The sequence below is a fragment of the Pseudochaenichthys georgianus genome, chromosome 21 (assembly GCF_902827115.2).
Source record: "Pseudochaenichthys georgianus chromosome 21, fPseGeo1.2, whole genome shotgun sequence".
Lineage (NCBI taxonomy): Eukaryota > Metazoa > Chordata > Actinopteri > Perciformes > Channichthyidae > Pseudochaenichthys > Pseudochaenichthys georgianus.
Window position 1 is genome coordinate 8,757,348 of NC_047523.1, and position 25,189 is coordinate 8,782,536.

The 25,189-nt window shown below is 40.1% G+C and overlaps 1 protein-coding gene across 1 annotated transcript in view; it reads left to right on the forward strand.

Moving 5' to 3' along the window:
- Positions 1-25,189, forward strand: part of calcrla (calcitonin receptor-like a) — a 51,494-nt gene that overhangs the window by 3,572 nt on the left and 22,733 nt on the right. Inside the window, exons 2-5 of the mRNA XM_034109715.2 lie at positions 16,609-16,717; positions 21,373-21,526; positions 21,888-21,998; positions 24,352-24,464. Coding sequence (XP_033965606.1) covers positions 16,643-16,717; positions 21,373-21,526; positions 21,888-21,998; positions 24,352-24,464 — 453 coding nt within the window. The 5' untranslated portion in view covers positions 16,609-16,642. The remainder of the gene's footprint in view (positions 1-16,608; positions 16,718-21,372; positions 21,527-21,887; positions 21,999-24,351; positions 24,465-25,189) is intronic.

A 25,189-nucleotide genomic window follows, 5' to 3' on the forward strand; every position in this document is an offset into this window, starting at 1 on the left:
CAGCATATTTTATTTTCCCCTAAGCTCAGTCATATTGAACCTTCACTGTGTTTCAGATCCCAAGTATACATTATGTTTTTTTCTGTCTGCTTACCCAAGCCCAGAGTTATCATATTACACAAAAGCACAATGATGCACACATGCACCGGTCTGAAAGTGTTCCCCGTAGGATCTGGATTTAGTTTCGGGGATGTGAAACCTTTTGAGCTCATTTTTCCACTCATATATTATGGAGGGTCATTATTTTTCCCTCTCCTGTTTAATTTCAGCGCACGAGGTGCCTCATGAGAACTGTCATGGGCTAATGTCTTCTGAAGCAGCGGGGGAGCTTTGTCTGTGTGCAGTGGTTGGATGTGGGAGGTGTTTTGTTTTTTTGGAGGACAGTGGAAATACGCTGTGTGGTATTTCAAAGGGTGTTCCATCTGTGTGTGAGCAAACCGAACCGTCAGCGACACAGGCTTCCTGATTTACTGCAGGGGGCTTCTGGCATATGGAATGAAGAGGAAGTGATCCTGAGTAGCTCTGTATGTCTATTTGTCTTCCAAAGGTGAACCTATAGTATTGGGTCGTGGTCATACTATGTGCACATTTGACTTGTACAATTAATGTTTGCCAGAAAGATATAGGGTAGGGCTACATGATATTGGAAAAAAAACATTGTGACATTGGTTTTTCCTGCAAAACTACTACATCAGAAATTGTCACCAGATGAAAACTACCCATTATTGGTCATCTCTATCCTTTCTGTAGCCAAATTATTGTGGGTTTTTTGCAGCCAGAACCTCTTTTAAAAACCATGTTTTTGTATTACTTGCTAATTTCCAGGTTGTGGTTAATGGCTATCAGGGTCTGCTTGCATTGTTTGATTCATCATGAATGATAAGGATTGGTGGTTCGCTGTGAATGCAGAACCAACTCACTACCAACAAACTTCATATATCCAAGAACCGTTAAATATGGGTATCATCAATGTAAGTGAGAACCGTTCAAGCTTTCATTTTGTATCAAGCAGCAAATGTTGCAGCCTGACGTGTGCAGTGCACGTTGCAATGTCAATGCTGAAACAACATTGAAAAGCCCCGATATAAACCAACAAGGCGCCTCCTTTTTTTCATTTCTTGTAACACAATTGCACTATTTCCAGCTGATAGACAGTGTGTTGGAACTCCGCCCTGTATTCTTTGCTGCTGGGATCAAATGTCTGCAGCAGACATTTCTGTTTCATCTCCAATTAGCTAACCTACTCTACTGTGAAAATGTGACTACTATTATTGTCAGGCATAGGCTGCTGCAAGCTGTGCCAACAACCTTGCAGTTAATGGTTTCCAAGGTTAATGACTGTCCCAAATGACTTTGTTCTCTTTTTATTACCACAGTGTTTTGTTTTTAATACCCTTGATACTAGTCATTATCACAACTTGTAGCCTAACATGCATCACTTCGAGTGCAAGAGATAATGACTTATTGTAATTAGTTTCTGAAAACATACATGTTTTTCAGCTGTTGTTTGTTGCTATTCATTAGGTTTAATGTTCTTTCATATTCTAACCTATGCACACTATTTCACCTGCAAAATGTTTCTTCCAATCCGTCTTGTTTTATTGGCTACATAGAGGTCCGCTGTGAGTGGTAGCCCTTGTATTATGGCTGCCACTACTGTATGTTGACAATGGTGGTTATTAGCAACAGTAATCACAATTTAGATGTTTCCAATAACACATACACAGTATTTCAGGATTTTCACAGTGTCTCACTCATGTAAGCAGTTCAATGTTTTGTAACACAAACCCAAGGCATAGAGAGCAACTTGAGCCTGTTAGTAATGAAGCGAGTAGCTCCCCTAGAGGTCAAGTCTAGGGCCCACAGCGAGCACATGGAGGATATTCCTTGGGGCCGTCTTAAAACAGCCGTGAATTTGACCGAGCTCCAGGGTTATTTTGGTCGTGGCAATACCAGAGGGGAACCACTCACACAGCCCTTCAATGTTTATGTGGTTAGACTTATACTTTACATGTGTGGGGACATTTACCAAAGCTCTGCTGCTATTCAATATACATTATTTTGTTTGTGTCCTGTGTCAACAAATAATGTTATATTTCTTACGTTGGCAATTTGAGATATCCTTTCAGAGTGTGAGTGTGGTATGGAGCTCTGGCAGTGTTTGGATGGATAGAATGAGACTGAACATTGGGAGGATTAGTAAGTGGTGCTTGACTAGCTTGCAGAGAGATCCCTAAGGGTATCTTTCCGGCTTTATAATGTTTCCAAGGTCAGAAGAAAAACGGCTGATAATTAAGCTGAAGCATCGTTGATGGGGCCAATTGATCTAAAGAACCATTATCCCCCACATAAAGACCAATTCAAACTCTAATGGCAGTTTTTGCCATGGAACTCCCCTGCAGCTCTATGCCAGTTTAATGACTGCTAATCGCTGCAGCAAACACAGCCATGAAACTAAAATCTGTCAAAAGCGATAGCCATTTGGGATACAGAACCAGCGGCGCCGCCAGGAATTATGGGCCTCATGAAAAGATAATCACATTGGTTACTTAAACATTTTTTTCTTAATGTTTTAAAATAGTTTGGGCCCCTGTCAGTCACAGGCCCTTAGAATCGTCCTAACTGTTCACCCCCTGTACAGAACAAAAACCAAGAAAGCTTGTGCTATTATAAGCTGTCAGCCTGTCAGTGCACTTAAAGTACTCGACAAAGGAAGTGTATTGACCTGTGAAAATGGGGCTTCATGTAAGAATCGGTAGAATTAGCCACACTTACCCAGCAGACTGCACTGTGCAGTATGCCTCAGGCGAAGCACATGTTCAGAAGGGTAGGCTACTTTAAACGCAACCTAAAAGCTCTATAGCTAATCACAACATTTACATTAACACCAAGGAGATTACTAGCAGCTATGCAGGTGCAATGCCTGATGGATGCTAGTTTATTTTTAACCAGTTTATTTTTATCCAGCTATTTTTTCCTTTGCGTAGACCAGAGGCCTCTGTAATGGGATTCCTGTATGGTATAACCTCTAGTACTCCGTCTCCTTTAAAAACAACTACTGGAGACAACCATGTGTTAGTCATGTTTGAATAAGGACGTCATTGTGTTGAAATTAATGCTATTTCAGGTTGAGAATATCTTTACAGTAACTAATTCATATCCTTGTTGAGGGATAAGGTAATACACTTTCTTGAGAGTTTGATAACCAGCTCATTACCACTCTTTAATGTGTACATGGTAAATACAGTATGTGCCTAGAGCCAGGAGAGAGTTACCCCCTAAACGCACCAGGAGCGTCTGCACCGCGCTGCGCTGCCGCTGCGACCTCCTCCTGCGACCTAACACACTGTCAACTCCTCCAGTTGACAGTGCCTGTCAACTGGAGGAGAACGCTGGCATGTATTCTCCTACTTGAAAGACGGTGCTGGGGGGGAGGAGAAGGAGCCGGTGTTGGGTGCACCCCCTCAACCAGCAAAGCAGACAACAAGGTGATTTTCATCACTTCCTGCCTGCGCTGCGCCGCGTCAAAAATAGGATTCATCCTATATTTTAGAAATTCCTTGCGGCGAGGAGCTTCTGGGACGCTTCGAGCCGTGGCGCCGCGCAGCGCGTCTGGTGGAATAGCACCCATTGACTAGAGTGGCCGCGATCTTTGCGAACGCCGCGGCGCGGCCGTAACGCGGCGCGGCCGCTCCTGGTGCGTTTAGGGGGTTAGCGTAGCTAGCATAGCATTGAAGCTGGAAGCGGTTGAAAACATAACCCTGGCTTTGTTCCATGGTACAGTAACATAATCGCCTGCCAGCATTTCTAAAGCCCTCTAATCAACACATCGTGTCTAGTTGTTTAAAAAAACTGTAATATGTTAACTTGTGAGCTTTAATTGCACTTTTAGAGCTTTGGTCCAAGCCAGGCAGCAGTAAAATACTATGACCCTTGACTTGCAAATAAACGTAATGTAAATATATTTAATTTCAAGAAAAAGTCCTGTGTTAATAATCTTTCAAGTACAAATATGTAAACATCAAAATGTATTGAATTAATATACTTACTGACTTAATGTCGTAGCTCCTTCCAGCTACAACTCCGGGGTTGGGTGATGATTAATAAGGAAAGAACACAAAAAGTACTCATACATAAGTAAAGAGACATTTCTTTGAAATTGTATATAAATGCTGTGTTTACTTGTGTACAGTGTTTCGTAACTTTCTCCCACAAGACTGTTTCCCAACATTTCCTGTCTTTGTGCTCGGCTAGCTTGAGGATGTTTGCTCAAGCTACATTTTACAGAAAATGTTTTTTGAGTTAAATGTTGAAAGCTAGTTAAAAAAGTGGATAATTTTGCTTTACCGGGACTCATTTTCAAAATATGGAACAATCATGCAGCAACAGCAGGTTTTAATTAAATTCTGTGTTTTTAGTTTTGAGGACTTTTCATTTTAAATTGAAGCCATCATCCTGGTACATAAAAGTGTGTGTCATTTATCATCAAGCTGTTTTATTGTTGTTTTTCATACTGTACTTGTGACTCATGTACCTTCTGTAGAATGCAGGCACTCAGTAGTTGACATCATTCGGACTTTGTTTGTTGCTTGCTTCATGATGTTTTCCAAACTCCCATTAAACTGGCAGGCATTTTATTTATACTTGACACTCGGCACAGTATGACTCACTTGCGTTACTGCCTTTTTTAATAGAGGCTTGATAATTGCAGCTTTGTGATGTTTTTGCTCATCTTTTACATACTATATATTGGAATAAGGATGTGAAACTTGATCTTTTAGGGTGTAACTGTGCTATTCAGAGCAGCCATTTCCTCTGTGATAAGTGTTCATCTGGTTTTCACAACACTATCTCTCTCATACAATGTTGCATGTCACAATGTTACAATGTCATTTCCAACAAACGTATTAGCAACTCAACCCTAAGCCTGGACATGGTAAAATACTGTTTAATTTGCAAATATAAATCGGTCAATTGCAAGAAACAGTCTTTCACTAAAATATTCCGATTTATTTATCTTTCAAAATGTATTGGGTTGAGGGTAATTATTTATTCTGGGATTCCAAGCGGATAAACCTTTTTGTCAAATTATGAGAGAGAGGGGAAAGAGAAGTTGGAAATACGTCTATTGCCATCAATGTTTCTTTACGTTATCAATAGTAATGACTCAAATGTCAACATTATTAACGGAGCTTCTAAGATATTGGGACAAACCTAGAAGCCAAACTACCCTATTACATTACAGCTAATAAGGTAGATGCATATTAGGGATTATACATTTTAAGATGGAGATTCCATTATCAATTCCTGGCTTGAAGAAGGACACAGGTGTTTTTAGCGCTACACATTTGAGCATATCTTTTTCTCTACCATGGCTCCCATCCCAAATAAACTGAAACATGACACACTGTGCCTGTGGTGTTCACTGTACTCTGAGTCCTGTTATAAATAAAGCTTGCATTGTACAAGGGACAACTCTATCACCACAAACTCATCGGCCACACATATACTATCTTCCCTCCTCTAAAAAGAGCACACTGTGTTCTGCACTAGCACTGCACATTGGCTTTGTATGAAGATTGCATGTGACAGAACCTTTCAATATTCATAATTTCTCGGGATACTGTGCTGCGTCATCTTTCCTTTACCGTAAAGCCTCGAGGGGCCTGAACGAACACCATGAAGGGTTGCATATCTAGCATATGACATCATCTAAAAATATTTAGAACCAGCCTGAGCCTCTTCTTTCTTATTTCCCCCATGAGCTACATATAAGTATGCCGTCTTTTCCTGTTTTCGGCACCGTAGTTGTAGATTCATGTGCTTGCCCTGGGAAATGGCATGCCTGGCAATGAAGGCATGAAAGCAGTGAGCACTGACATGAATACTTTGGTATTATGTTTATTTTCTACTCTGCAACTGTGGAACCTTCCTCTTTCACCGTATTAATGCAAAGAATATTACGTGCATCAGTCAGGGCGGGTGAATCCAGAGTTCAGGAGGTCTTTCAATTAAACAAAAGACGTCCCCTCCCTCACATCTGTGTGGGACTGTTGTTTTTTTCTCTGCCATCTGGTGGTGCCCTTGGCAACACAGAGGTTTGCATGAGGTTCGCTCCCATATCCTAGGCTTGGTGAAATCAGTTGCTCAGATGTTTAATCTATTTCAGGCCTTTTTCAGTCACAAGGGAGGGATTATCTGCATGTATAGATGACCTCATGGGAAATGCCCACACAAATGCCTATTTGCTCTTGTTGATTGCAAGAGGAAGATCTCAGATGGGGCCGTTTAACCACAAGGTTGTGAAAACCTCTTGTTGTTGTATTTACATGCCCAGCTGTTACTGAGGACAGCGTTGCTTAACATGTCCTGTTTCCTACAGTCTTCTTCGTCCCATCTATTCAGTTGTCAGCTCTCAAAATGACAGAAAACAGTGGGAGCTCAAGCTGGCTGGAAACTGAACCCATCCTTCCTCCCCATCAGGATGAAGACTTCAATGTCAGGAGCACTTGCGCAATTTGCTAAGTACTATTTTGTTAACTAGAAGAGATGATAAACCTAGTTTCTCTCAAATCTCAAAGTTCAATCTGATTTCTTAAAATGTCATGTTTTGTTGGTCCAAAATCCAAAAATGGGAACTGAAAAAGAATTTTCTGCCATTTTTGCTTTTAAAAAGTGAGTTTTTAATTAATCAATTATTAATGTTGGCGGTTATTTTTCTGTCAGTTGACTAATTGATGAGTACAATAATGTTGCAACTCTAAATTAAATAAAGATACAAAAAGCGAGGAGAAGCAAAAAATAACAAGTTACCCTAACAAAATCAGAGTGGTTTTAAATAGTTTTCTATTATCTTCATCTGATTTTAACAGCAAACATGTGTATGGCCAGACAATTCAGCTGGATGCGGGGTGTCCACTGGCTCATTAGTTTGGGGTAACGTACTGCACTAACGCCTGCTCTCCTCAAGCTGTTTCCCAACAGACGTCTTTGATAAAAAAGGAAAGTAAGCAGAGCTGTTGAAGACAGAGACCCTAAACACGTGTTGCACGTGCAGCGAAACTGGGCTTGATAGAGTCAAGGCAAAAACGTCATGATAGAGCACTTTCTGTCTGTTTACAACATTACGTTAACAATGAACAAAACACTAAGAAACCAATATGACGGGATGCAGAAAACATACAGAGAATGTTGACATATCTCAGTGGGAGTATATCATATGCTGCCAAAGGGGTGATGTACATTCTTACATCGGCACATTTTATGGTATCTCATTATGTCATATCTTTTGGCAGCTTCGTGTAAAGATATAAAGTAAGTTGTGGCCATCCGGTGCCTTGGTTGGATAGTGACCTCCATCATCAACTCATACTTTGGCTGAACATTCTCACATATTATTCCCCATGTCACTCATTTACCAGCTGTAGACCACGGGTATTGGAACGTTTCCTACTGATCAACTCAGCCTGAGGGAGGTACCTATTTTTATAGCTCCCCCAATACTGGATTTTCTTTAGGCAGATAATGATAATGAAATTGAGAAGTGTCTTTTATTTTTACATTAACTCCCAAAAAACAACACTTTTGATCATGGATTTTGATTCTTAGGTTCTTTACTTTTTATGGTGCAGACAAACTTTCTAACTGTAATTTTTAGTTTTTATTTGCATTTCTTTAATTTACTACATTTCCTTGTCATTCGACATTAGTACCAATGGATACCTCTCTCAACACCCATTTGAAACAGAACTGTAAACAGATTTACTTTTTCTTTATGGATATTTTACAAATCACCCTTTTAAACTGTATTCTTGTTTTACTGTCATGTAGTATTTCATATCTGTTTTTAATTTTTCTTATTTTTTTATAACTATAATGATCATATAAATGTGTGCCTCGGAAATAATTGTTTACATTAATGGTGACCAAAACGTTTGAGACCCACTGAGATAACACTGAGAGTCCTTTAGCTCACTGAGCCTCTCAGTCTGACAGGAGAGGACTCTCCTCCACCTTGTTGTTGAAAAAACTTCTTATATCCGTTAGCGTAGCTCGCTAGCACCAGAAGCTAGCAACAACGATCTCCGGTACCGGTGCGCTCGCTCTCTCTCTCTCTCTCTCTCTCTCTCTCTCTCTCTCTCTCTCTCTCTCTCTCTCTCTCTCTCTCTCTCGCTCTCTCTCTCTCTCTCTCTCTCTCTCTCTCTCTCTCTCTCTCTCTCTCTCTCTCTCTCACACACAAAATGGCTCGTTGCACACACACACACACACACACACACACACACACACACACACACAGAGCCGAGAGTTAATGAAACACAGAGACCCAGACGTAATAGTACTGTACTGCATCATATTATTTTCGAATCAATAATTTTTCAATTTATGATTTTTTTTTTTTTCTTTAATAGCCATTTTTCCTCCTGGTCTCTCGCGCCCCCCCTGGCATGCCTGTGCGCCCCATGGATGTATGGTGCGCCCCCCACTTTGAGAACCACTGGTTTACAGTAACATTAGCTTACAGCAGGGGTGCCCAACCTTTTTTGAACCGAGAGCTACTTTTGAAAGTTGCTAGTCTGCCGAGATCTACCAGTCCAAATAGAGAGGCATAGCCATTACTGACAGCCTACTACCAGGTAAATACACACTACTTGTATAAAACTGACCTTTGTACGATTAATACTTCATAAAATACTGCAGATCCTTTATCTTACCTCTTTCTAATCTACACACATAAAAGTATTTCACTGAAGTTACACAACAGTGTTGTTGATACAGAGTTGGAGTTTATTCACACGTCACATACTACAGTGGGTAATGTTTTCAAGAAACATTGAACAGTGCTGCCACCAGGGTTGGGAGGGTTACTTTGTAAATGTAATCAGTTACTGATTACTGATTACATGGCTCTGAAAGTAATCCGAATACAGTTACGTGTCTTAAAAAAGTAACGTAATCAGATTACTTTTGGATTACTTTCTTTTTCCATCACAGATGGGTATGTTTTGGTGAACAGGAGAGGAGACACAAAAAGCAAAAGGAAACTGAACGTATTTTTATTTTTATCGTTTTAATGGCTTATCAAGAGCACAACTGAAACATAACATCTGAAACGATGTAACAACATAATACACTTTTTGGGGATGCAGCTTGGGATGTGAGGAGTGAAGGACACGGCTTAGAACGGGCGTGTCGCCTTCTCTCCTGCCAGTGTTGGCAGGACATGAATTAAAATGTCGAACTCGGACTTCATTTTAAGGACATTTCGGCCAGGGGTGTAGTAGAGCTATATTTGTTTAAGCACCGGATTGGCAAAACAGGAGACTCTGTGCACCAGTCTGCCTTATGTATTCATATCCGTGACACTCACAGTATCTGCTGCCCACAGCTGTTTTATAGAAGGAACACCTCCTTCACTTCATGAAATCTCTGCAGCGCCAGGAGGCAGCGGGAGGGTTAACTCCGCCTCTGAGAGACGGAGTGCCGCGCAGTGCCTTTCACGCACCGCCTTCACTGTGTTTACCTTCAGAAATAATCATTAGTAAGGCTAAAGAGCGACCGCAGGCTGATGTGTTTTAACCACACACACCTATATATACACACACACACACACACACACACACACACACACACACACACACACACACACACACACACACACACACGATTTAAACGCAGACTTTTGTTCCTCCATGTTTCGTTGTTATTATTTCACTGAGCGAGCGGACCCGCGATTTTTTTTCAAACGCTTTTTTGGTCCATCTGCGGCGGCTCTGATGATTCGAATCGGCTGTACTGAATATTACATGTTGAGAAGAAATCTTTCCACCAATAATTCCAATAAGTAATCCAAAATGTATTCACTTCAGGTTTACGAAAGTAACTAATCAGATTACTCGTTTTTCAAATGTAACGCGAGCTGAATACAGTTACTTGATTTTTGTATTCTGATTACGTAACGCCGTTACATGTATTCCGTTACAACCCAACCCTGGCTGCCACATATGACACAGGAAAAAAGAAAATACTCTGAACCCTTTCTTTGCCATTATATAAAAATAGTGTTGCTACAAAAGTATAAATTATGCTTACTAATAAGACAACTCAGATCTGAAGCTACACAGGAATGTGCTGCCAAAGTGCAATAAAAAAGACAAAATTAAGAGAATCAAACCCTTTTTTTTAGCATTTTAGTAGAGTATAAAAAGAAATGCCTTTTTAAAATAGGATGCTAGCAACACTAGTTTCTTAACCTGAATTGATAATCGACTATAATCAATTTAAGTTTGCATTCTTATACCATTTTGTACAATAATTATAATGAATAAGTTCAAACAAACTCAAACTTACAGCTGATTAATAACGGTATCTAACTTGAGTTTTTATTATATCAAAAACCTGTTTAAATGCTTCTGTTATTTTTACTGTCCCCCAAAAGCGCGTCGGCAGCCTCCAGGAATGCTTCTTTCACAACTTCGCCGTCTTTGAAAGACTTCATGTGTTTCGCAAGAACGTGACTGACAGCATAGACGGCGCGTGAGGCTCAGGTTTGGGAAGGCTAAATAACTTTTTTTACCTGACGCTGCCCGCCTCCGGCGTCTATAGAAAAGAGATCAACTCAGTGTGCGGAGTTTAAATCTCTCAAGTCATATTACAGGATAAAGGAAATACAGTTTAAACTGCCGTATGCAGAGAAGACGCCGACGTGTCGCACTTATCATTCATATTAGCCTACATCATCAATCACAAAGCTTTGATGCGTTCAAGTGCATTATTCTGGCACAGGACGATTATGTTATCAGGACATTAACGATAAAACAGAATATTGTTGTTCAATTTTTAGACGGATCTCGCGATCGACTGGGAATCTCCCCATCGCGATCGACCATCGGTTGGGCACCCCTGGCTTACAGTAACATTAGCTCACAGGAACATTAGCTCACAGGAACATTAGCTCACAGAAACATTAGCTTACAGAAACATTGGCTTACAGTAACATTAGCTTACAGTAACATTAGCTCACAGAAACATTAGCTCACAGGAACATTAGCTTACAGAAACATTAGCTCACAGGAACATTAGCTCACAGGAACATTAGCTTACAGAAACATTAGCTTACAGAAACATTAGCTTACAGAAACATTAGCTTACAGTAACATTAGCTTACAGTAACATTAGCTTACAGTAACATTATCTTACAGAAACATTAGCTTACAGTAACATTAAGTTACAGTAATGTTAGCTTATCACTTAAAATAGGCAGTGGTTCCTAAAATGAAAAAAAACTGAATGGTAGGTTAGGGTTAAGGCTATGTGTCCAAATGAACCCAAAATAGGTATACAGTTATTAGTTCACACTGGTTTAAAACTGTTTTTGCTCAAATTTGTTACAGGGGATAAGTAAATATATGTTCTATTATCCCAAAAAAGGAATCTAGATGTGAAATGCTTGGGTGATTCAGTCCGCTTTGGAAATAATCAACTATATTCAAATGCTTTAAATAAATCCAACTGCGTGTGGAACGTGACCTCTAACCATGGTTCCCTGACTCCCACTGTTTACTGGAATTAAATAAGACTGCAGGTCAATTGAAATCACAACTGAGCTATTTATCGTGCCGGGTACTTCCTGTTTACACGGCACACGATACATACCCCAGTGTTGTGTTTGGTTTTCAAACACCAACAACAGAATCAAGCAAGCATTGCAGTGCTACAGTACAGTGTTTACTTTTGTCTTTAACGCTAGATGCTGCTTGATGCATGCAGGATCAGTTTACTTTGTTTTTGCTTTTCATTAAAAGGAATATTTAGCTACAGGTTTGAACGAATAACTCATTTTAGTGTGTGATTCTTTTGTTTGTGTTCATTTTTGCTCTCTTTAAGGAATTTAAAAGTACCACTTTTACAGGATTATGGATCTATTACCATGTTTTAACACCAACTGAAAGTATTTACCTCAAACTCAAGATTACACTACAGGATAATGGAGAATTTCACATGTTCAATTCCTCCTTAAATTAAGAATTACTTCTTAATATATTATCTTATACTGTATGTATTGCATCAAATGCAATCATTTAGATTAACTTATTTGCCATACCGTATCATTTTAGCATCACACAATTCCCTGATTGATTGTTAGTGCTTCATGTGTTCACATGGCTACTCCCTTCTCTAGTTAAGCCTGTATCCTGCTTTAGAATGGGGCAGTAATGATGTTATTGGCCCTCACCAGCCTAATGGACATCCGAATGCCACTGAGCGGAACTCAGAGTATGGGCCGGCGAACATCCTGTGAGGGCAGAAGGATGTTTACAGCACTGCAGGGACAGTGGGAGTTGAGTACAGGCTGAGTTCTGGCACAGAGCGAGAAGACAACAGCTGTTATGCATAGAATGTTTTTTCCAGGTAACTTTGTACGTTCGAGCGGATGTAATAGGTGATGTCAGCTCTTGTACAAAGTGTACATGACTAACCACTTCTGCGGAGCTCTCTGAGGTACTACAGATAATAGTGGACCACCCACAGCTCACACTGGTTTGTGGTTGGATGAAGTTGACCCAAACAGATCAATAATCAAGTATTGTTCCTCTGTAGAGCTGGATCTCTTAGCTTAGAGCTGAAATTAGCAAAGTGTTACTTACTTATATGATTATTTGGGGGATTGCTGGTCAACAGTCAAAGGTTGTTGTGACCTTAAGTCTTTCCATTTCTTGTGAGTCAATGTCTCAGGAATGCATGGATGTAATTTCTTCCTATTTGGCACAAACCACAACTTGAACTAAGGCACTTGAACTTAAACTGATTAGAATTGTTAGTAAAATGTCACTTTGACTACACTAAACATGTTTTTGGCCATAATTCAATAATGATTGTTCTAATATAAACATTTCGCACATTTTATAGCGTGAAATAATAGAGGGATTTGTTATAGGCATTGAATACAACGTCAACAGGACTGGTTGACAGAGGCATGCATACACAGAGCAATACTTCTTGTTAAAAATAGACATACACTTATTCTGAACATGCTACATAGTCATAACAAACGCATCTGAACACCTTAGCTCATGAAGACCATATCGGAGATAAAAGTATTTGACTGTTGAACTACAATTACCTATAGTCGCCAGGGGAGGAGCTGCAATGAGATAACTATGTTACTGTAGGCAACTGTTTGCTAGCACATACACAAAAGCAATGTTCTAGCAAGATTATACGTCTCTCAACATTAAGGGACTGTGTCCACATTTTTTCTGGCATTTGCGCGTGGTGTCGCATGATTACGCGTTGAGAAAACCTCTGCACTTAGCACCTTTTAATCTGAGCGGCCCTGCATTTTTGTGCAGCCACTTAAAGCAATTACATTTGAAAATAATATATTTTTTAGGACGTTGGTCATGTCACTTCAGAACAAAGACTAAGAAGCCAATTTCTTTGAGCAGATCAGTTAGGCTGACCCTGGATGTTGCCACGGGTCAGTGTTGTACTTGTATCGCTCTACGCAGATCTTCCTGATGATTGGTTATCATAAAGGCTTGATTTTAGACACACACTGTACAACTGAAACCTTTCTCTGTAATAGCCAGTGTCATTTGATTGCAATAAAGGAAAGCGATTTGCCCTTTGTCTGAGCAGAAGGTATTTATAACTTTGCATTCGATCTAAGATGTTATGATTAATTCACAAGCCTGCTGTTGATCATGCTTTCTATTGGCTCTTCAACACCTGTTAAAAACATAGCTATGTTTCGAGTTTCCAACGTAAACAAGATATGTATGGCAGAAGTGAAAAATATCCTCTTGGAAATGTCCACTATGGCAACTAGATTCCATCAGATGGGAGGGTTTGTTGTTTTATTTGTCTAATATCTTCTTAAGAATGATTTAAATGTGAAAACAAGGAATAGCCATAGAAAACGGGATTAGAAATAAATCATAACTAGCTAATTGCAACGTTTAAGCAGCTATTGGGAAAACCTTCTGTGTCCTGACAAGATATCCACTGTATCGGTCTGCTTTGTATGCAATGCAGCCTTTGCCAAGAAACAGCTGGGGAACTTGGCAAAGCAGACTGCCGTGTGTGTTTCTGTCTGTCTGTGCATGTGTGTGTTTTCATGCACGTGTTTCAGAGCAGCTGATCTTTTCCTGGCTGTTTCCAATTTGCACATCTCTATAATGTTTTACAGTCCCGCTTTCAGTAAGCCCCTCCTCTCCCTGGGGTAACGCAGTTTTAACTGAGAGCAGACTGGAGGAGGCGCGGGGCCGGCCCCCGTGGAGACAGTGCTGCGGGGACACTTGTTACGATCTGCTGGGTCAAATCCCTCAGGAATGGGCTGTCTGACGGCCCCTCGCCGTGACACTTTCACCTCATCAGTGTGTTGTAAGACTGAACTCGTTTTTGTACTAAGTGTTGGCAAACAACCAATGAGTATTCAAGCTTTTAGCAAAATGGTAGCTGCATGAAGCTGCAGCATTTGTAGGGCTGTGGGGACATCCATGTATGTAAGCCTTCATATTTTATAAGATTCTGAATCAATCCTTTTTTAAGTAATTCTAGACACCAAGCCAACGTTTTGTCAAGTGTTGTATGCTGCAAGATCACAGTACAATCGCAGTTATTTTGTGTACAATTTCCTTGCTTTTTAAAAAGGCAAGTATCTGAGAAATAAGCTAGCTAGCAGCTAACCTGCCAACTTTATTACAATCAGTTGAAATCACTTTTTCAATCTTAAACATTCTTTTTTTTTTAAATAGCACCACAAGTTCTGACTAGATATTGAAAGTAATCATGACACCAATCATCCAAATTAAAACATGCTTATGTTAAAATATTCACATATTTTGTAACATTAAAGTGAGTACGTAAGTTATATAACCATACATCTGTAAAAATAGGATGACACAAAAATCAGTTTGAAAACGAAATTACAAAAACGTATTTCTCCAAAAATGATATTTAAGTTCAGATACTCAGGATATGTCTGCAGTTCATAAACGCAGAACTTCACTCCCACAAACTGTGTCTGCGGAAAGCCAATGATGCACTCTGAGCTGAAGGGGAGCTTTCTATCCTGGGATGTTGAACATTCTCCACCTTCATACTTTTGATTCATGCAGTCCATTGCACAAAACCACTCTTCTATCATTGGTGATGAAAAACAAATATGTGTGCTCTTCAAGTCAAAGGCCCCTCAGCTTGGGAACGCCCCCCCCCCCCCCCCTTGGTTTCCTGTTGCAGAGTTTGTCTGTTCCATTGCACAAAATGTAATTTTAGATGTGCAATGTTGAAAAGTGATGAACTAGTTGCTCTCGGGTGTTAGAGACCTTATTGACTTTGCTTCTGAATGAGACGTAATCCACGGAAGGCCATGTACCTAAAAGTAAGTCATCCTTGGTTCAGCTCTTCTCTCAGCCCTCACTATAAACCTGCCGTCCATATGAGTAGTTATTATGGATTGCAAAAGAGATATGGCTCACAAAGCTGACGGCAGCGGGAGAGCATGGGGTTTACGTGTCAGCTGTGCCTACGTGACTTTTGTCAGGGAACTGGAACTTTTTGTTTAGTTAGGCAGATTCCAGCTGCTTATTGTGTCAGCTGTGTTCTTTGATCACTTCAAATAAACTATGGGCACATTTCACTTCACCCACCAAAATGACCCTTTGTTACCTTGAATTCTTGAAGCACACGTACATTTTTTCTCGCACTCCCCCATGCCAAGAATCCAACATCAAAGAAAAGTCTAAACACATTGAAGTAGATGGTGTTGTTTATGTTTAAAAACAGCAAAACTCTAACATTTTGAACACTTGTGTGAACATTCAAGGGTTGCTTACAAAAGCGGGCTTCTAGTTCATTTGATTACGTTTTTTAAACACGAACATTTTAGTGGAAATGTACGTGTTTGGGAAGTAATAGACAAAGGACTTTGGTTGTGCATTACTAGTACTGTACACACCTGTTGTGCAGAGTTATATGGGTGGTTCTGACTAGTTTTGATGTTGTTTAACGTGCCTCAAATTGACTTTAATTCAAAAATAACTTGAACTCTTTTTTTTTTAATCCACTTTCTTCACGAAAGGTTACACAGAGCAAGATATTGATATAAACATGATCATTTTCTGGTAGAAGTATTGCTTTAAAATGTACAGTCAGTGCTAGTAGTCATTTTATGTTAAATGTAAAATGGTAGACATGCGTGTAGCCTACGACTCAGGAGCAGTTATAGTTTAGCAGCTTATACAAGTCGGGAGTTAAATGCATACAGTGTGTTGTGTTTGAGGATTTATGGATCCAGTTGCTGCTTTTCGATCCCATTACGACTATTTTTAACATGTTTGACTTTAAGGACTTGGATTGATGCCTCCCTTTTTGAAATTAAACAAATCGACGAATCAGATATGAAGTCATTTGGGCTGTTGAATGTAGGTTTCAATAATCTTTCACTCTGTTCCCAGCTTAATTGACTGTGATAGCGAATACAAAAGCAACATTTCAGAGAGCCGCCGGTTGAAACATTTATCGACAGTGGGAGAGATAAGGGCCTTTATGAAGGGATTTTATTTCACTTTTTAATGGCGTTGCTTAATTTTTTGTTCTCTGTTCCAGATCTGCAGCTCGTAAATCATCGTCTCGCTTTGACATGGCCAAAAGCAAGATGGATAGCATGGAGCGGAGCGGGGTGGTGGCACTCATACTGCTGTGTCATCTAACAAAGGTAGGAGAGTCTGTATGCAAACAGGCACTGCAAAACATACCAAATATAATTCAAATCAGAATACTCTATCGCAAGAGACATCGGGTTTGGTGACAGTTGCCTTATTTTAGAAGTGGTGTGATTTTACATTTACTTAAGTTCTATTCTTCAGTATACATGGTATGCACTTGTACTTAAAAGCCTCTTGGATCAGTTGAAAAATGCCTCCCGTCACCAAGCTGAAAACAAGACAGTCTTTAGAGAAACTCATGAAAAAGTTGACTTTTTAAAATGATGTGGATCTCACAGGACAGAGACACTTCAAATATATGCCGATCTTATACAATATGATGTATTGCTTTACAATAAACTACCAAACAGTATATAAAGGAGTTAAAATATTTACAAAATCCACAGCAGTAAGATCTAACATACACATACATGTGGCATACTGTACTGCACCACTACCCACCAGAGAGCAATTGCCGCGAAACAACTCAACAAAATAACAGCTATACAAAATGTCTATACTGTAAGTAGCAATATGTGCCCAAATTCCACTTTGTCCGTTTATGTCGGAAATTCGATTGTCTTTTTTTTCAAATACATTCTAAAACGGTCCAAAGCTGTGATCCTTCGAATTTAAAATAAATACAAAATCTTTCATTGCTTTTCCTGAACTTCCTGTCCGAATTAGTGTTGTCAGTGTGAGTGATCTGATTACACGTAAATGTGCTTACCTCGTGCTATTTCCTATTTGTTCATGGCCATTTGTTGTCAAGAGCCAGGTTATGACATCATCAGAAGATGAAATTGGCATCCATCTGCTGATGATGTCATAACTTGATGTTGACCTCATCGTGACCTCATCAGCAGATGAGGTCACGATGAGGTCATCATCAAAGCCATTGGCATTCTGAACATGTGTGCAGGTCAAACGGATTTACTTCAAACACTTACTTCTACGGAAACCTACAGTCCCATACAGACAAACAGTCTACTCAAAACATTTACCGTCTTCTACAAAGAAATACGGTCTTGCACAAACACACTTTCATTATTCTACCTACGCTCAATTCAAGACTAAAACAGACTTGTGCCATGGCTGGAATAATGATCCCAGCAGTGTGTGAGCAGGTGAGCTGCAGACAGGAGAAGGAGCAAGCCGCCCAGAGGCTCACAGAGGCCCACCAGAACACGCTGTGCAGCAGAAATACTGCATTGGAGGGGGCTATTAAACACTGGGAGTTCCTATATGGACTTCTGGACAAGCATACACGTGTCCTGGCAGAGAAAAACAAGCACTTTGAGGTGAATTGGCCTAAACACGAGAATATGTTGAATACCAGGATCCAGCAAAGGGACAGTGTAATCAGGGGTCTGACGGAAGCCAACCAGATCCTGTCGAGAGAAAATGCCGACTTGGTGCGAAAAGAGCAGAGCTGGCAGGATCAGATCCGCCACAGGGACGCTGCAACTGTGCGTCTGAACAAGGAGAAGGAGTTTCTCTTTCAGAAGCTTGCAGTGACCACAAAGAAATACAATGTACTGGTGGTGGAATCTTTGGCTGAGAAACCAGACGTGAGTCTAATGGTCCTGCAAGAGGAAAAGCCGTGTCCAGAGTCAATCATCGGGACAAGCGATAACAAGTCACTGGCAGAGAAGTTCAGAAAAGACATGGCTGAGAAAAAAGAAAGCTGGGCTTCTCTAACCAAACTGATGAAGGAGAAACTCCAGAAGATTGAGGACAAGAAGACGCATCGGGAGGACATGCCCACAAAGGTCCTGCCTGAGAAGCAAGAAAGCTTGGCAGAGGAAGTCAACTTGAAGTTTGAAGTCCTCAAACTGGAGGAGAAGGTCACTGAGGACTCGGCTGTGAAACAACACAGCGTGGAGACAGTAGTGGTGACAGAATTAAAACAGGAGGAGACATCCACAAAGGACCTGGTTGACAAACCAAGTTGCTCTGAGATGAAAGTCACGAAGATGATGGAAGTGAAGGAGATGGAGGACAACCTGGCCAATGAAGACCACAGCTGTGGAACCGAAGAGTTGGAGGATGAGAGGAAATACCTGGAAGAGTTCCCCTACTTGCCGACGACCAGAGCAAGACGGCCCGTGCTGCAGGACCAGGAGAGCAGACCGGAGGATACACCTAGCTTGGCAGCAGCGGTGGGGACGGTAGTAAAAGAGAGGACATATGAAATAAAGTCCACAAAGGACCTAGTTAGGAAAACAAATAGCCGGGAGATGAAAGTCACACCGACGGAGGTGAAAGAAACAGAGGTGGAGGACAACCTGGCCAATGAAGACCAGAGCTGCGAAAGCAACGTGAAGAAGGGGGAGGATGAGGAGGAGAAGGACCAGGAGGAGTTACCCCACTTGAAGAAGACCCAGGCAGGAGAGGCAAGGCTGCAGAAAAAGATAAGAAGAAAGGAGAAAAAACAAGAGAGGAGACGAGACAAGGAGAATGCAGGCCGCTGCTAGTTGTTCACCACAACAGTAGCTCCCTTTTATCCCCCCTCTTCACCTCTCTTCCCCTCCTTCATCTTCCTCACCCCACCTCCATCTACCTCATGCCCGTCTTTCATCTGCCCTTCTTCCTTCCCCTCTTATAGTATGTTTGCATTGGGGTTTCTCCTGGAACGCAGGTTTTCCCACTTTATATCCAGAGAGGCATTTCTTATGCCCTCTGGATATAAACAAAAAAAAATACAGTTAAATAAATACCTCCATCCACCTCAACTCCCTCACCCACTGCCCACCCGTTTCCCTCACCCACTGCCCACCCGTCTCCCTCACCCACTGCCCACCCGTTTCCCTCACCCACTGCCCACCCGTCTCCCTCACCCACTGCCCACCCGTCTCCCTCACCCACTGCCCACCCGTCTCCCTCACCCACTGCCCACCCGTCTCCCTCACCCACTGCCCACGACTTACAATAAGTTCAAAAACCATAGAGATTCCAACTCCGAACACAAAGTGCAGATATATTCACTTCAAGCAAGTCATTGTGACCTGAAGTGAATATATCTGCACTTAGTGTTGGTGCTGGTGAATTAGATACAAGTCCTAAATTAACTTTTTTAATTAAGTTTTTTATTTATTTTAATTGTATTGCCAAGGTACACAAAGCCAGGCATTAAAGTCAGATATATGCATTTTCATTGAATACAAATAAACTAAAGCATTTCATTAAAACTTAAAAAGTCTATGTTCAATGTCTCCACCTCACTTAAACATAAAGAGTACATGCATTGTTATATGATATTTTGTTGACTAGAAAGTTCAAGTACTGCCAAATGTGAATAATAGACTGTCGTTTAAAGGGCTGCCTGCGACTCAAACATGTGTTCGTCGAACAGCAGTCGTCAATTCAGGCGATTAGTCGACTAATCGGCGCACGTTTATGATATATTATTATTATTGAACTGATGAAGTTAAACTTTATTATTGGAAAAATCCCACAAGATGTCCGGTAATTACAAGTTCAGTATCGTTATCTTCAATATTTGTTATTATCTTTAAATAAAAACCTTTAGCTGTATAAACCCCACTATCAATTAAAAACGTTGCTTAGTGCTCAAAACTGAATATAGAGATTTTTTGGAAACTGATTACATAAATATTATTATTATAACTGCACTATTTCACTATTTTTCTTTTTGTATTTACTTGCCCTATTTTTTCAGTTGTATTGTGTTGCACTGTTGGAGGACCTAAGATTTCATCGTCATAACTACACGTGTTGACTCATGTAAACATTTTAAGTAAACATTATAAAACACTTTCACACAGACAATTTAAATGCAATTCACTGTTTTACCATAAACCATTTACCAAAGAACAACAAATATATATATATTGTTTGCCAAATAATTCACTTTTAAATAATAAACACCTTAACACTGTGCAAAAGACCTTGAGAAATGTCCAGCGACATATTTTGAACCATCACTTATGAGTGAACACAATGTTACCTGGTGGCTCATTCATTTACCACATGGACCATAAAGACCAAATACATATAGAATGTACTGTACACTGACACAATTTTGGACACCAAATGTTATTTTAATGTTTATACCTAAGTAAGTACATACTTCCTTGTGTTTTCTTAAGCAGGGTTTTGACCAAAGGACCTGTATGTGTAGAAGAGCATGTTTACAGTGTGTTGTAAAATATAGTATAATGCTATATGACTGCAGCCTGTCGTGTTGTTTTTCATCAGGGTAATTGGATTTATGGTGTAGTGAAATATACTTAGCAAACATTGTAGTTTACTATTAGCTTTGGTTTGACATATTTATACTTACTTATGTCGGTTTATGTTGTATAAAAAGCTGCTTTAGGTTTGTGTCTGCTTGTCCTATTTTCCACAAATGGATTTAATGGAAGCTTGTGTATGTTAGCCTCCCTTTTAGTGTTATAAGGAGGAAATCATGGACTGTCTTTCTTTAACGCATCCCAAAAGAGTCAGAACACACAGCTGAAATTGAGTCCAGACATATGCTTGCACGCAAATACTTTTTCTGGCACGAAGCTCTGTGGCCATACTGTAGATTTCAAAAGAATATTATTACTACACACCAGCTAAGATCTGTTTGGAAAAAGAACAATTTTGATTAAAGCAGGAACTGAACAGTTATATTCCGCCCGTCTATCCTTCTTTGCAGATTTTTGTAACTGCAAGCCTGGAGGTGAATGAAACCCAGCAGCAGCATCCGACCAACGTCTACCATGACATGGGAGTCACCAGGAACAAGATAGTGACAGCACAGTTTGAGTGCTACCAGAAGATAATGAAGGACGATCCCCAGGGAAGAGAAGGTATGCTTCATGTTTCTGAACTGAAGCTGTGGAGTTGGAATACGCTGATTGCCGTAAATCTAAGCTAATACCTTGTAGCATCTCAGCTAAAGATGGAAAATACATACTTCATTGATCCCCAAGGGGATATTCAGTTTTACTTTGTTGTTGATATACAGTTAAAGTTAAAATGCACAATCAGGACTTTTACCCAGAAATACACAGATGCACAAAGCAACGACCAAGCATCTTGTTCCAAAGCCAGACCCCTACAGACTAAGCTAGCTAGTAACAATTGTTGAACTCATTTGTATTAGTTATATACTTCAACATTCTTGCTGACACACATTAACACATTAAACACCTCTGTCCTTGGTTGTAGAGCCCGTGTGTAACCGCACCTGGGATGGCTGGATGTGTTGGGACGACACCACTGCGGGGGCTAACTCGGAGCAGCACTGCCCCGACTACTTCCAGGATTTTGATCCTTCAGGTAAGATATGTGGCCTACAGTAGCTCTAAAGGGGCATTTACACCAAGCTTCTTTGGTATAAATTCAGAGCCAGAAAGAACACGATATACCTTCTTTTTTTTTTGTATGGAAAAATGCAAATATTCCAAGGGGAGAAAGCTTGTTCTGTATCCGGTGTTAACTTTCACCCGCTGGCAAGCACCCCAACCCTTATCGAGGTCATTGCTTCTGATTTCCTTTATTCGAGGAAGAGGAAGTAACTGTGAAAGTTGTGCCTACAAACTGCTTCTAAAAAATCCTATTCACTTTGTGCTTACAGTGGTTGTCCAGTGCTTTAGTATTGCACTTCCATAAAGTTGTGGAAAATAACAAATATAGATTGATGATCAGAAATGTAAACAGCCAAAGCGATGATATCCTTACCCTCACTTTGGGTTTATATCCTACATCAGGGTTTTTTAAAGTGTTGGAAGGTGAGCCTCCCCCAGAGAACAGCCACACCCACCCTCCCAATTATTATTATTATTATTATTATTATTGTTGTTGTTGCTATAATGCATTCAATTGCATTTCAAAGAGGTCCAGTAAGAGAAAATGTAATTAAATGCTCTGTTTTCGCTGTCTACCTTTCTCTTTTTTTGAGCATGCCATTTGAAATTACTCCGACTGTTTCTCTCTTCTTGTCTCGTCTCTGTGTGTGTGTTTGAATCTATCGTGCTGACTCACTGACTGCACTGATTTGATTGGCTGAGTAGAGTCACCTCCTTAAAACATAAACCTGTTTATCTTTATGTTTTAAACATTTTTTTAAAACATTTATTTAAAACACTTAACATTTTCAACATCGTGGATACATCCTTATATGCTCCCGGCAACACACTGAATGTCAACTTCGCCTCCTTATTACACTCACCCCTACTTTAGTGGGAACAATGAGTCTGCGTCTTTAATGCGCACAGGCGGATGATGCGGGGATGCTATGTAGACAGGAACTAGAAAACCCAACAAAATGTATAGCCTCAATGTCCTGAAATAGCTGAATAATGTAATAGGTGAATAATGTAATAGCTGAATAATGTAATAGGTGAATGGTTTCTGTAGCTGAAAGTAGGCTGAAGGAGTTATATATTAAATATAAGTAATAGTGAATGAATGTTATCAAACACCTGTGTGTGTGTAAGCCCAGAGATCAAAGGTTACCATGGTGACAACGTTATCAAACACATGTGTACGTGGGTCCAGAGATCAAAGGTTTCCATGGAGATGTGCTGTGAAAAGAGAGCCTTTCCATTGTTCTGAATGAGAGATAAACCTCTTACATTTCTAACTATAGTTTAAAAACGGTAGCTGCGTTCGGTAATGTCAACGCGTGGAGGTTGTCAGGACTGTGAGGAGCGACGGAGTCTGCTTTTTTGTGGACTTTCTGGTCAATAATGTGGCCTTTTTGGCAGATTTACTAAAGGTGTGCAGCTGCTGCTCTGAGGAAAGATCAGGCTGAATTTACAATGGGCCTTAATGGAGACATGTTGAACGTTTTTGTCACTTCATGCCCTCAAGAGGCATTTTGTTTAATTGTTTTGCTTTTTTTCCTACGTTTTTCATAAAAAATGATGTCCAAGGAGTGTAGGGTTTGGGAGCTATGGCAGGTTTAAGACATTTCTTTGGGCGAATGTCAAGCTCTCCTCCACTCTGTTTTGAGATCAAAGCACTCTAGACTTAAAGAGCTGCGCAATACACACTAATGTTAAAATCTGAAGAAGGCCTCTTTACCAAACTCCAAACTAAGTTAAATATCTCAAAAAGTGTAAAACATATATAAAAATCTGAAGAATAAGTTTTATAGCTTAAAGTTGGAATGAAGTCTCTAGCTATGTATGTGGAAGGAGAAGAATTTGGCACACGCTGTAGGTAAAAGAGGATTTGAAGGTTCCTCCCATTGACTTCCATGTTAAAAAAAGAGTTTAAAAAGCTGAATATTTCAAAAAGTATAAAATATTTTGAAAAAGTTTAAAGTATCCCATCATTTGCTGAAAAAAAGTACCATTAAATATAAGGCTTTACTTATAAGTAAATACAGTCAGTAGCAATTCTACTGCTTGTGTTTGTTATACTTAAAGTTTCATTAAAAAAGCATCGTTTTTTATGCAAGCTTTTTCTGTGTGCAATAATGTGTGCATGCATGTGTTCGTTTTATTGTTAGAAGATTCTGAGCCAAAGCTTCAGTACAGCACTCCCTTCATCAGATATGCAGATGCATGATTCGATTCAGGTCCTCTGATCATGGCTGTGTGTGTTTAATCTGATGAATGCCTGGTAATCTGTCTAATGGAATTGCTACACTGCCTTCATATGTTTGTTTCATGTTTACCTGCAGAGATGGTGAATAAGATCTGCACAGACAGCGGTATCTGGTTCCTGCACCCAGAGAGCAACCGGACATGGACCAACTACACCCGCTGCACCGAGCACACCAACGAAGGCAGAGTGGTAGGACTTTTTATGAAACTGTATTAAACGCAATCAGATTATACAAATACATAATTGGCACTGACATTTAAACAGATCTGTTTTGGTATATTTTTAAGAAGAAAACGTGCAACTTTATAAATGTAACTCTGTTATTGCCTATTTTACGGCATCAGGGAGCTGTTGGGGGTTTGATGCCTTACTTAAATGTCACCTATTATGCAAAATCCACTTTTGCATGTCTTTTAAACATGTGTCCCCTCGGAACAAAGAACTCCTCTCTTTTTGTCCTGATCCATTTCTATAAAAACCTGTCTGAAAATGAGCTGATCAGATTTTGATGTCATAACGATTTGTTGGCTTGTGTAACCATTAGCCAATCACCAACCAAGGTAACCCCCCCCCCCCACCTTCTCACCTGAATCTCCTCCTAGAGCACCATTGTATTTTTTCTAACCAAATATCTCTCAGAGGGGCGTGGGGAGGGGCTCCTTATTTTCATCTAAAGTAACAGACAGAGGCTGCTTCTCATTTCTCTTATTTTTCATTTCCTCGCTCCTCGGTCCTCGATATCACCGGAAGTTGATTTGTCTGCGCCATCTTGATGTTTTTCTGCTATTTTGAATAAGCATTAAAAAACCTTTCTTCGTGAGACTGATATTACTGGACAGAGTACTTTAAGAGGAAATGGTAGACATGATATCAGCAATACTTCCAGTCAGCATTTTTACCCCTTGGAAAGTCTT